This window comes from Bemisia tabaci, chromosome 2 (genome assembly GCF_918797505.1).
Source record: "Bemisia tabaci chromosome 2, PGI_BMITA_v3".
Taxonomy (NCBI): Eukaryota; Metazoa; Arthropoda; class Insecta; order Hemiptera; family Aleyrodidae; genus Bemisia; species Bemisia tabaci.
In genome coordinates, this window is record NC_092794.1 from 20900373 (window position 1) to 20914577 (window position 14205).

At 38.6% G+C, this 14205-nt stretch overlaps 2 protein-coding genes across 5 annotated transcripts in view; both read left to right on the forward strand.

The window, feature by feature from the left end:
* Positions 1 to 4564, forward strand: part of Cht6 (Chitinase 6) — a 74532-nt gene extending 69968 nt beyond the window's left edge. For 3 of the 4 annotated variants that reach the window (XM_019060995.2, XM_019060997.2, XM_072296895.1), the window contains exon 19: positions 1602 to 4564. In XM_019060995.2, the coding sequence (XP_018916540.2) occupies positions 1602 to 2341 (740 nt within the window). In that variant the 3' untranslated portion in view covers positions 2342 to 4564. The remainder of the gene's footprint in view (positions 1 to 1601) is intronic. The other variant, XM_019060998.2, reaches the window with a different exon arrangement.
* Positions 4565 to 8180: 3616 nt separating this feature from the next.
* On the forward strand, positions 8181 to 13549 carry Etfb (Electron transfer flavoprotein beta subunit). The gene is made up of 5 exons (XM_019060753.2): positions 8181 to 8576; positions 9565 to 9723; positions 10575 to 10955; positions 11610 to 11792; positions 13179 to 13549. The coding sequence occupies exons 1-4, from the start codon at positions 8526 to 8528 to the stop codon at positions 11778 to 11780; spliced, it is 762 nt and encodes a 253-aa protein (XP_018916298.1). The 5' UTR covers positions 8181 to 8525; the 3' UTR covers positions 11781 to 11792; positions 13179 to 13549.
* The last annotated feature ends 656 nt before the right edge of the window (positions 13550 to 14205 follow it).

Genomic DNA, 14205 nt, shown 5'->3' on the forward strand with positions numbered 1-14205 from the left:
TCAAAATTGGAAGATACCGAGAGTCTGAAAATTTTCAAGGAAATTGCCCTTTAACACCCTGGTCGAAAGCCAGAAAATGGTCGCTTAATCGCAATTTATCGCAATTACTGCTTCTTGGGATGCGCTTGGTGCGTTTCTAATATCTCGGTCCATCTTGTTTCGATTTTAATCATTACGGATAAAATTAGTGAAGACTTATGATTTCGCTAAAATCTGGATTAGTAAAATTTTGTCTTAGATGATTTAAGGTTAAAAAACAATTATTGTTTATTTGCGTACATACTTAGTATTTGCACTGGGGCGTAATTTATGTAAACTTACATGGATTTTTCATTTAAATGGCTGATTTCGACTTGAACGCTACGCGCATACAGGGAACGGCATTGTGCCGCGGAGAGCGGAGACTTTAACGCGCGGTTAAGAAAAAAGACCAGTTTTCAATTTCTGCTTAGGAGCATTGCTCAAGATAGCGATGAGGCAGAGGTGGGGTAACAACCCCTCTTTACAACATCTCTTACGAGAGGAGGGGAACATTGTATGAGTTACTAAACTATATGACTATTGACTAATCTGCTATGCGACTAAGCACTTCCTCAAAAACTTTAGCAGGTCCTTCTACGTTTCCTTATGGAGATTTCAGGGCTTGAAACTGGTGATTTTCACCCTTGCGCGCAGCGATTTTAAGAACTGGTAACTTGAAATTGAGGAGTTAGATGATAGATAATTCAGTGTTCCCTTAGGTAATAGTCTTTATTTATACAACCAGTATCAAGAAGGAGTTTCAAAAAAGTAATCATGTATTTTGAACGACTCGGAATCGGAATCTTCTCTACTCGTATACCTATATGCCTATGGTGCTCGAATATGCACTTCATTAGTTTTTCACGAGTTTTTACGAGTTTTTTTTTTCTTTCTTTCTCGTCCTACACAGAGCGTTTACCGGCGTTGTCATCTCATCTTCCACGATATTATTTACTCAGAGACGATATATTTTAGAGACCCCATATTAGTAATCAAAGCAATGTAAAATGGGGCGAAAAGGTGGGTGGAGCAAAGTTAACATCAGTTTGGAGATCAGATTTTCGCGACTCATTGAGCATAAATTCGCAGGACGGTGATTAATGAAATCGGGGTGAACACATTTCTCGGCGAGCTTTGCAAAACCAACCGCTCCATTTTTTGGACACCAGTTATCAATAAGCGAATATGATTGTGATTTTCGAAAATATCTTCTACACCACAGGGAAAATAGCAGTGCAGCACTAGAAAAAAAAAACACATTGGATCTAGAATCCAGACTATTAAAAACATCGACAAGAAAAAATACTCCTGATTCTATCGGATTTTTGCTTAAATCAAGAACCAAGCCTCTTCATTTGAGCGGAATTCATTTTGATTTAAGCAAAAATCTGATCGAATCAAGAGTATTTTTTCTTATGAATGTTTTCAAGAGTCTGGACTCTAGATCCAATGTGCTTTTTATTCAGTAAAAATAACTTCTACACCACAGGAAAAATAGCAGTGCGGGGTTTCTAAAATATACCGTCTCTGGTCACGTCCCTCGAAAACGCATGGTAACATCCTCATTTAATCGGTTTCAGATGAAGAAACAAGCACAATCCGAGGGCGGAAGATCGAGTTCCCCCGTCGCGTGACGAGCAAACCGACGAACCCCGAACGGAGCATCCCCGAATCGGCGACGATCCAGTTCACCAATTCGTCCATCGACTACGAAGACACGCAGGCCGACGGCGGGTCCGTGAGCAACCGGATCGGCTCGCTGGAGGACCGAGCCCAGGTGGACAAGATCTCCGACCTGGCCAACGTGGCCGTGGTGGCCATCCACAACCTGGCCACGGTCGGGCCTCGCATCCCGGCGGTGCTGACGACGAAGATCGAGAAGGTGCCCGTGCGTCAACTCATCGTCACCCAGTCGCCCGTCACGCAGCCACCTATCGTCGTCGCCCCCGTGAAGAAGTACACGCACCGCGGGAATATCAAACCGTATCTTCGGATCACGACGCCAGCGCCAGCGTCTATCCCCGCTGCGGCGCCTCCGTTCAAGCTGCAGGACCCTCTCTTCGACTACGACTCGGAGTACTACGCAGAGCCCGTCGACGTGCCATTGAGCGGGAAGGTCCGCATACATAACGACGGGTACATCGAGTGTCTCGACGTGGGCAACTTTCCGCATCCCTTCTCCTGCCGCAAGTTCATCTCCTGCGCCAAGATGGAGAACGACAACCTCCTCGGCTGGGAGTACACCTGCCCGCGCGGCCTCTCTTTCGACCCCATCGGCGGCATGTGCAACTGGTCCGCGGGCCTCGGTTGCAAAGAGTGAAACTAGTCTTTTGTTAATTCTCCTTTTGTTTCTCTTCGTCTCCAGTTTAAGTTCGAGTGCCTTTATCGAGAGAGTACGGACACGGAACACTGAAAAAAATGGCATGCTGTTTTGGCACCTACGATGTCAAAAATGTGTCTGGTGATCCTGAGATGCCGCCTTGATTGCCCGCGCTGTTGAATTTGCATTCACAGGATGTAAAGTTAACTGCGGGGGCAGTAAAAATAGCATCTTGGGATCACCGGACACATTTTTGACATCCCAGATGCTAAAACGGTATATTATTTTTTTCAGTGAAGGAACCGACTCTGATTGGCTCAGCCACTTCACGAATCATGTAGTGGCGTTGTGTGATTTGCGATGTATCGATTGATCTGTCATTTAAATCTATGGAAAAGGATCGATCTACACGATGTTCGTAACGGACACCTTAATAATCGATTCTTTACCACAGCTTCAAATGAGGAGATATCAATTGGACCACATTTTGCAGTTTGGAATTATAAATTTTGGCCCGGTTTAAAAACAACGTATGTACCATTAGTTTCCCTATGCACATAAGTGTTTATTTCAGATGAGCCAGAATTTATAGTTTCAAATTGCGAAATGCAGTCCAATTATCGATCATTCACGCCTCGCCACTGGCCTCATGGAGCTCGCAGGATAAGAAGAATGGCGGAACGTCACTAACTGACGATTCAAAATAGTGCAAGATGAACTTAGCTCAAATCATACAGTGGCGTATTCATTCAATTTTGAAACCAATTTTGAGCATTAAATTTAGAAGAAAAATTCAACTTGAGCCTTTACTATACCGAGTTATAGCAGGTTATAAACTTCAAAGATTGACAACAACCCCCTTTTGCCCGCTTCCACGTAGAATCGCCGCCATTTTCGTTTTATTCTAAGGGTCTTCATGAGACCCATTGTGTTTAAACTCTCTCTATGTAGGCACTCTATTTTAAGTAAGCTTTTCAACTCTGCCACCGGCTGTAATGATTGTTCAACCGATCCCAAGAACACCTCACGGAGGGAAATGTGGAAAAGTCTCCGACTATTGTTCGCTCGCTGACGTTTGTTTTTCATACTGAAGAGCACTCGTTATGACTTTTTCCCCATGCAGTTTATTCGTGTGACGAAAGCTTGACGTTTAGATGGCTAAAATCTCTGGTATGCATATATACCTGAATTCGTAGAGAATCCTGCGGTAAAGTTGCCACTAGAAAAAAATTTCAGTCCAAAGAAGCTTTTGCTGGCCCCTCTGAAAAACGGTAAGGCATGCGCATCTAAGCAGAACGGAATTGCACTGCTAGCTCAAGCGTTTTAGATATTCTAGCCTTCGTTTACCACTGGCTGTAAGACGTTTTTTTTAAAAGGGGTGGGGCGAACGGTTGTCACTTTAAAGATATACAGAATCAAAAAGTCTATTGACTTTGCTCTCATATCTTGAATTCGTTCAATATGAAGATAAAAAAACTTTTGGGTATCATACCGCACAAATCAAAATATCGATAGCTGAAGCTAATAAATAATAATAATAAAAAAAGCTTAAAAGACAGATAAAAAATGAGAGCGATTAGACACTCGAAAATATCCCTCTTGTCCTTTTCGCCTATGTTATTTCCTCCACAAGAACAGCAACGAAGTGTCATACTGCTGCAAGTAGCTGTACTGCCGTGCTAAGGAAGAACGTCGTATGAACATTCGAGAGTTGCCAAATTTCCTTCGATAAAATATGTATTAATGAGAAAAGTTGTGAATATTATTCCTTGAAATTTTCAGGGACTCCATGTGAAATTTCGAACCAAATTACCTGAAAATATTCATGACTTTACCAGGAATTTTGTGTTTTATCAGAGGAAATTTGGCAACGCCTGAAGGTTCATACGGCGTTTTTCCTTAGCACGGCAGTGTAGGTATCTGAAACGAGTAGAGTCTCCCAATTTACAATTGACGTGCTCCCTTTTTCAGAGGGGTGTTACAAAAATTCCGCTTTACTGAAACACTCTAAAAAAAGGGATAGTCGAAAATTCAAAACAAGTGCAATACGTACCTACTTAACTTTACTTTATATTACATTTTGTTACTTTCATAGCAGTATAAACAGCCATAGGTTGAAACTGCACTACTGTTATTAATTGTTGGTTTATTTGTTAGTTTGTTTGTATGTTTGCATTCTCATGTGTTAGGATATTTAAATAAATAATTTTAATTACTTGTGAATACGTATTATATTTGCCGTTTGGTTAAAAGTTAATAATGTTCGTACATTGAGATCTTTTTGGGATGAAAGATGAAAGTAGACGGGTTTTGTAAATATGTCAAAAACCGTAATTTATTTTAGACCGCATTTCTATGTGTAGTTTTTGTGAATAATTATTCGGTCCTTTAGGGATCTATTTCATCTTGTAATTGCAAATTTGAGGTTTGCTGGAAAAATCGCAATTTATGCGATATTTCTTTAAGTTTACAAATTATTAAGTCCAAGCGTCATTTTGAGGAAAAGAGCTGGTCCATGAATCATCCTAATTTTAGGAATGAAAGACCTCCAAATAATTGTTACCCAAAAAGCGATTTTTCATTGCTTTGCTCGCTCTCTCTGTCCCCTTCCCCCGCACCCTTCCTCCCTTCTTTTCATTTCCTTTCTTGGGCAATATTCCAATAGATGAAGACAACTTAGGCTTACTTCTGCCTATTCTTGGATCTCGACTGAAAATTGTAAGTATAGGGGATGGAGAAGATAAAGGCCTTTTTTTGTATTAAGCGTATCGTTTAAATGCAAATAATGCTGGTTAGATTTATGCTCTGTATTTTGTTCACTCAAAAGAAGCCTACATAAGAACTTGGGCCAAATTTTTTAAGGAAAATAAAACCAATAAAAAACTTTATAATTGATATACTGATGTGATGATTATTACCTACTCGTTCAATGCATATTATCATAGGCGGTTCTACGGGGGTGCCAGTGGGTGCCAGGCACCCCCAAGCAAAAATTAAGTAGGTACGGTTATCGGAACCGTGAAATTACTGCTTTTAAAGATTCTCTATTCGCTCACACTGAGAAGAAATCCCAGCAATTAATTGAAATTGTTTTAGACAGAATTAAAATTGATAGCCGTGGTTTACAAAGATTCCACTGTTTTTTTTTATGGTAAGACTGTAGTTTTGATGGAAAGTTTTGATAAAAATTTTCTAAATTGAATTTACAGGTATTTCAGTGGAGAGGAAGGAAAGAAAAAGAGATAAGGAGGGTAGGGAAGGGATAAAACTTAAGGGCCGAGACTTAGGCCTCCCATGAGCGACCGTCCCCTTTGGAGCCGGTCTCCGACGTTTTCCACCTCTGGGCACCAACAAGAATGGAGGTCTAGAACCGCCCATGATATTAAGCATTAAGCTTCCACGGCCTTGCTAAGGCGCAGGGATACAACTATTTGAACTCTCCGGAACGCGTGAGGTGTCACGCCTCAATTGAAGGCGTTTTCGAATCTTCTGTGTTACATGACGAGATTTTCCAAATTGTTTTGCATTATATTGTTGATTTGAGTTCCTTTTATTATTTAGTTAAATTTCTCCTGCTTCTTAATTTTTAATTATTCTGCAAAAATTATCCATTTGCGAAATACAATCCTGGCTTTAGCGCCCTTAAACTACGGCCTTAACGGTCGAAACTGCAGTAGCGGCACAAGGAAAACCGAAATAACCAAGCGGGGACGCTACTTCAATATTAAGCTTCCATCGCCTTGCTAAGGCGCAGGGATACAACTATTTGAACTCTCCGGAACGCGTGAGGTATCACGCCTCAATTGAAGGCGTTTTCGAATCTTCTGTGTTACATGACGAGTTTTCTAAATTGTTTTGCATTATATTGTTGATTTGAGTTCCTTTTATTATTTAGTTAAATTTCTCCTGCTTCTTAATTTTTAATTATTCTGCAAAAATTATTCATTTGCGAAATACAATCCTGGCTTTAGCGCCCTTAAACTACGGCCTTAACGGTCGAAACTGCAGTAGCGGCACAGGAAAACCGCGGAAAACCAAGCGGGGGCGCTACTTCAATATAAACTTATCATACTATTCAAACTCCCTAATTTTTTCATTCGACATCAGACCACTTTAAGAACTCGGGTTCCTTTACGCCAAAATTGAATGCAAACGTCAAATGGATGATACCACCAATGAGTTCTCTCCATCAAATAGCGAAGCGAGATATATTCACCGCTGTTTTGAAGAGATAACTATTCGTGCTCCCCTTTAGGTTGGTTGCCTACTCGGCAAAATTGAAGGAGCGTATCAAACGGACAATATCCACCGGTATTGCCGTGTTACCAAATGAGAAAAGAACACTAAGAAGTGGCCCGAACTGTATGTAACAAGGTGGAGAAATGGTGCTGGGTCCACACCATTACGCGGCTTGGGGAAAACAAAGCCAAGAAGTTCCCAAAATTATAATCAGAATCAAAAATAATTTTTTTTAACTCTAATGAGTACCAGTACAAAACTGAGGGGGGAGAGTGTTCAGCTCAGACAATTTGCATTGGAATATTAAGTTGGAGTCACGCCGAGAGATCTATTTTGGTCTTCTTAGATCTCATCAGCAGAGCACACTCGTCAGTGAACCCAACTTAACATGCCGCAAAATCCAAGACGGCATTAAAACGCCGTCATGGACCGGAACTTCCGGAGTGTAAGGTTTTTGAAGTGGTTTCATTTTGATTTTCTCGTAAAATTTCCTTTAAAAAACACCTCATATGAATTATAATGTGAGGAAATTCGCAATTTAGGTCAAAAATTTCATTTCCAGCCTCTTTGAAAAGTTCTTTTCATGTGACTATACTACTGCAATGATCTTGAATCACAGAGTATAGTCCAGTTAAATTAGCTCTTAGAAAGGGCAATCTAGAAGCATCAATTTTTAGAAGAGGTTTCTTTTCGGAAACATTTTGCAATCTGCCACCAGAACAACATAACAAAACTTAATTTAACGATTAAAGCGCGTACTGTAGTGAACGCGCAATGCGTGAAGTATTCTTACTGTCTTGTAGGAGCTAATCAGCGCCGCTCTCCGCGCCGACCAGCTGCCACACTGTGTTATGCGCAATGGTTGAAGTATCCATGCACTCTTGTAGGCGCTAATATGCATTCGTGCCGTCCGGCTGGCGGGATTAGAAACGATGATACAGCATTAAATTTGAATGAAACTATAGAAACAGAGGAGGAATAATAAGTTTAGAATTGCACTGAAGAGTTTGAAAAGGAAATAAATTTGGCTTTGCGCAAACAAGGGAGTAAGTTCTCATTTAAGAATTTAAAACTTCTCTTTAAAAATAGAAATTATCAAGGATGAATAGGCTAAAAACAGGTGCTCTAGAACCAAAACTGGCAATCTCTATCGCCCTGTCTAAAAATTGTGCTATCATGATAATTTAATATTGAAAGAACGAGAAAACCTCCATATCCATGTTGTCTTGCAAATTTTATTTTTTCAAGCGAGAAAATTTGGGGAAATGTGAAAAACAGCCAGAACTTTTATATGCTACTCTCGGAATTTTTTTTTTTTTTTTTTTTTTTTTTTTTTTTTTTTTGAGTTTTGTGGCTTAAGAAAATTACTTAGTATGATTGAAAAATTTCTAGACAGGGTAATAGAGATTTTCGGTTTTGGTGCTCATTCAGTGAAATTGTGAATTTTATTATGTACACGAAAACCACCGTAGTTTCTAAAAAAATTGCGGACGAATCGATCTATGGGGTCATCCCTAAATTACGTAACGCTGAATTCGCGGGGTTTTTACAGCCCCCCCCCCCCTTCTGCTGGCGAGGGTGACGTTGGGCGGGGAAATTGACGCAATCAACCAGCTGTCAGTCTCAGTCGTCGCATAAATAAACATCCAGTTTACTTCTCGCTAGTGTTAGTACTTAATAAAATATACTTGCTGAACGAATCAGTTTCTTGACGTGTGCTTCTTGCAAAATCTCGTCCGTGGAATGGTGAAATCTAGAGTAAGCAGTGCTCTGGCTTATCAGTCTACAACATTCTGTCAATTGGACTGTGGACTTCGTCATTGAGTCATACCTATGTCCTAACAACAACTATCCGCCGTTATTAGTATTGTAAATTCAACTCCCAATAATTTACCCTTTCGATCACATCCTTCTTATTCGAAATAGATTTCTGTGATAATTGAAAATGGCTCGAGTTCTAGTGGGTGTGAAACGAGTGATTGATTATGCAGTGAAGGTAAGATACAAAATCCAAGGACTTAACACATATTTCTGAATTCATTTCATTCCATCCTCGTCATGCTACCTTCCTTGACTCTTGTTAAACTCTCAGCAACCTCCTAGAGTAATTGGTAAACTTTGATGAACTAAGGAACTCGGCTCTCTTTCAAATACCTAAATGGAAGTCGTTTGACAAGTGAACGTCTGTATCAGAAATCTGCATCATACCAGATGTCCTTCAAGAAAGCATTCTAGGTCTTCACCTTTTTATTCTATCTTTTTGTGTCCGTTTGAAATGAATTCATGCTATTTTAGAGTGCGAGAGAAGATTAGGGCCCAAATTTTGTCTGTTTACGTTTGAGAGGAACTTAACCTCTAAATTTGATGTTAAGTTGCAAAAGTTATACTTCAAACACAAGCTGTACGTAAGTTAATCTTTTAAAGGCAAGCTTCAGCCATTCTCAGTTCCGCTATTGTTGAAACCATCAGTCAACAATTGTATAACAAAGTCAACATTGCTGTCGCAACTTTTAGCCGTATGCCAACAGGCCGACAAGATTCGTGTTCAGTTGTCTTCGATTCAGCATTGAAAGCAAGCATATGAATCAAGGTGGTGCATTCTCCGTTTACTCTCTAATAGCGCTAACTTCTCTGTTGTTGACTCTCCTCTTGTAAATATTAAAATCATATAAGATATAGTGACTCAGAGCTCGCGCATCAAATGTTAAGACAAATGTCGAAGTATTGTTTATGTCACCACTCATCAGTGGTGCCATCTGACTGCATGTACTAACTCGTTGAGTGGTACTAATTCAGAGTTAATCAGAGATTGACGTTTGTCTCAACACACAATGCGCGAGCTCCAGTATGTTGATGATTAAAACTTTCTTACTGTAGCATCTAAATCCAAAGCGGCTCATCCAACTGTGTTGGACTTGAATCTTGCTTCTCTTGCTTTTGATATTTGTAATGATGATGTGTCAATTTTTTCATGCCCTCTGTAGATACGTGTGAAGCCAGACAAAAAGGGTGTGGTGACAGATGGCGTAAAGCATTCACTTAATCCTTTCGATGAAATAGCCGTTGAAGAGGCTGTACGGATGAAAGAGAAGAAACTTGCGTCTGAAGTAATTGCTGTATCTTGTGGTGGTCCTCAAGCGCAGGTACTTACTTACTATTATTTTAAGTTTCATTTTCATCTCAATGCTTAGAGAACACTCTTAAGTATGTACTGACACTTATGAAGGTTTCAAATTCTATGAGGTCAACCCTTTAAGCAAATATTTTATTCATTATGAATTCGGGATTTGGTAACCAAAACAATGCTGCATTTGATACAGAAGTCGATTACTGTATGGAAGGTAACATTTTTTCCTAGCAAAATTCTGTTTACATTTCAAGTCATGTTTCTTATCTTTCTTGATGAAAGGTAGGTAGCATAGGGAGATTTAAAGTTTTTAATGCGCAATCTGATGTTTGCAATGAAATTTAACAGTACTGCCAAAATGTATTACAAGCAATCTTTCTTAACAATGAAGGGAAATATTGACCGCAGCGTTTCCCAAATGGCTATTTCAACTATTCTGACGAAAGAAAGTGTGCCATATCTCTGGATGCATCTGGAAGATGACTCGAAATTTCTTTTGGTGACTTTTTAGTTGATAACTACTTAGACTAATTATTAGTGGTCAAGTGAATGGATCAGAAATCATGCATTTCAATTATGCAAAGATGCATTTCCAAAAATTATTCCAATAATTAAAAACAGTGCATGCCAGATTTTCCATGTACTGTGAAGGGTCTGGATGACTCCTGTATCTATGTCTCACCCAATTTAAATCAAAATCATTCAGCATCCGTTGAACTATCAGAATCAACATCCCGCAGATGCTGAAATACATACAAATCATAATTTATTAACTGGACTTGTATTATTTTTTTCAAATATCTCTTTGTCACTTACTTAATCTCCGCAGAACTCTAAGTCTAATCAAATCTTCATGGTTTTTTAAAGGAAACTTTGCGAACAGCTTTAGCAATGGGCGTTGACCGTGGAATTCATGTCGAAGTGTCCCCAGCTGAGTTTGACACAGTGCAGCCGATTCATGTATCCAAAATTCTGGCTAAATTAGCGCAAGATGAAAAAGCAGATGTCGTAATCGTCGGTAAGCAAGCTATCGATGATGATTCTAACCAAACAGCTCAAATGGCCGCAGCATACCTAAACTGGCCGCAGGCAACATTTGCATCCAAAATAGAGAAGACTGATGGCGAACTCACCGTAACAAGAGAAATAGATGGTGGTTTAGAAACAATTAAAGTTAAATTACCTGCTGTAATTAGTGCTGATCTAAGACTGAATGAGCCTCGTTATGCGACTCTCCCAAATATCATGGTAAGTACCATACACCTACAGTTTTTCCTTCCATTGTGCATTACCAGTTACACATACATACCTTTGATCTGTTGATAATTGAGGCCAACCATTGACTTTCACCTAGCATCAGCCTAGGTCTAGGCCTTCCCCTCAAGAATAATCAACCCATACAGATTTTACCGGAGGTTCAATCACTTTCGGACTTTATTTTGCAATTAAGAGCTGCTATTTCTGGCTCATCCATTGAGCAGCCCTTGAGGGCTGAAATTTTTGAAAGAACTCTTTGCATGTTGTGCTACTAAAGTAAGAACTCTGGTGTACATCTACATGTAGACAAAAAAAGCTTCTTTAGGTCAACCTTTTTAAAACTGCAATGAAACTTTTCTGTCAAATCCGATGTTTGAATTTGACCAACAAAAATTCTTGCTAATTGCCGTACTCTTTAAGACTCCTCCAGCAAAACCTCCAAAATAGAGTTTACAGGTATTCCTTGGGGTCAATTTTAGCTGTGAAAGCCTGTTCAGGTTTTTGTTATTTTATGTAGTTTTCCCAAAAAAAATTGGACCATTTTGTTGAAATAACGGTGCACTTTGTCATTCCCTAAAATCTATGAAAAATCTCTGCCATTGTAATTTGTAATTTATTAACCTAGTTTTTCTGTTCCATACACAGAAAGCAAAAAAGAAACCTATCAAAAAGGTAACAGCCAAAGACTTAGGAGTTGATCTGGCTCCCAGGATTGAAATAATAAGCGTAGAGGATCCACCAGTAAGACAAGCAGGCTCAATCGTCGAAGATGTCGATACTCTAGTCAACAAACTGAAGGAGAAAGGTCATTTTTAAAAAAAATTTATGGTGAGTTTTTTTTTTATTCTTAAATTGTATCATTTTATTATTAACGCTCTTAAAAAGAAAGGAACAAGGCGCCAAGTAGCTCTTGAGCACAAGTTGCCATATGGAACTTGTATAATAATATGATCAACTTGAATGATTTTGAAAGACTGAGAAGTTGTAACACATGAATCAAGTATAGGCTCAACCCCACAATGCATGAATTAATTTTGGGTGAAGAAAGGTAGTAAAGAGCAATTTTTTTACATCCATTGCAAATAATATATTTTGTCATCAATGGAGAATTTGAACGCAATTTTCTAAATGCTTCAGCTGAGAGTGTTTTAAGAGCTGATTTTTTTTCAATTTTTTTTTTTTTTAGTTTTGGGAAATAGTATAAAAAAAGATATCAAGGAGAGAAAATGCACCGCCTAGTGACATCATTTGACAGCATTGTCCACTTAAACACATATATACACACATATTTTAGCAGATTAGATCGTTTTATTATACTTCTCCAATAATATTTCAATTTATGAATCAAGGCTATCCTTGTGTTCAGTTCACTTGGTAGTTTCCACTGAAACCCGAAATTCATCAAATTTCAGATACCTAGAAATTCTTAATTGCGATTAATTCGGCTCCCATGCGTACGATTTCCATAATTTTTTGGCTTCAGGCTTAAATGAACTTCATTTCAACTCAGTGAATCTTTATCGAAGTGTACCGAAAGCCATTGTCCAACGATCTTTAAATTTTTTAGTGATAACTTCTCCTGAAAAGCCTCAAAATTTAATTGAAGGGCTCGCAATTATTTTTTTCGAATTCCTAAGGGTCAACTCGGGCCATATTGAGAGATAGTAAGATTTTTACAACATTCGCCCAGTCTCTTTAGGTCTCTTCCACAAAATAGTGACTGTATGGTCTGAATAACTCTGTCAGTACTGAGAGTAGAGAAATTGGTGGTTTTACAGAGTTCATTACTTTATGCAACAAGCAGCAATTGTTGCACTCATCCAAAGACTACTTGCAACATGTTCTCTTGATACATTCTGCTCGAGCATCTGGTTATTTGCGAATGTCAATGCCCGTCAAGACCCTTTTGAATTTTGAAGGTAGAAGTAGGAAATCTCATATATTTTCTCTTTGCTCTCTAGTTAACTGGCAAATGCCTACAAAAGCAGGAATTCAGTATTTGAGGAATCAACTCCAACGTGAGAATTTCTTAGAATGGAACATGGAGGTAACCACTCCTCATGTCTTCATGATCAGTCATTTCTGCAGACACCCAGGTTTTGAAAAAGTTGCCTGAAAGGAATTTTTTGCTAGTTGATTTCTTGTTGAGACATGAATTTTCTCATCAAAATTTTAAATCTCATTTCTTATTTATTTGTTGTCTTTTTTTTTCAGGACGCAGCAAACCATGACTCCTACATCTTTTAAAACTCTGCCCTTAGTAATGCTCTGAATGGCAGTAAAAGTAATAGCGGATGAGGAAGGTTTTCTTCTTATTTGCAACCTACTTGTTTGCCTATGCAGTCAGTTTCTCTCCATTGGAAATGTTGTTGTTTTTTAGAATCTGTTTTATTTTTATTGCATCATTATTAGAACTGTAAGTACCTCTTTGTACCACTCCTCCTTCTTTACCTGATATCCATCATCTATCTTTGGGTCTTTCAAAAGTAATAGAGATATATTTTATTGGTTAATTTTTATAATCTATTCATACATTCAAAGACAACCTTTTTATTGGAATAAATCTCGTTTGTCTTCTGTACAAATTATTTTTGAAATTTCTCGTTTCCTTGGTTCCCCACATCTCATATACCGTATACAGGTTTTCAGAGAAAAGCCTGTCCCTTTGAACCCCTCAACAATAATGCAGGTAAAGAATCTATATAAAGGGGAAAACGGACAGATCATTTCATGGAAACCTTAGAGCCCAAAAAGGCAGATAACCTTCCCACACAAAATATGCAAAACTGATTGTTTGATTACCTTCACTTTCCAGAAAAGCAGGCAGTTGGCTATGCTTAAAGCGATCAAAAGTGACCTCTAATTCTCTAAAAAATGAGCCCAGAGAATGATTTAAAAGGATGTCAAAACTGATTAGAAGGTGAAACTGCAAAAACGCGTATCATGGTTTGCGGCACTGCTTACTGTTATATTTTATTTTCTAAATGGAAAAATACTTAAAATCATTTCTTGAAACTTGCTGGATATTTCTTGTCACTGTAAAGAATATTCTTCACCAATATCAAACCGTAGCGTTGACCCTTTTGCTTTTGATGAAGTAAAATGGGAGCGGAGATTTTGGAAGGCCGCAATAAGATACGTATTTTTGCAGTTTTACTATCAATATGTATTCATATTTAAACGATCCTCGATCACGCTAGAAATGTGAATTTATAGGGAATCACAATGGATCATTTGAAAT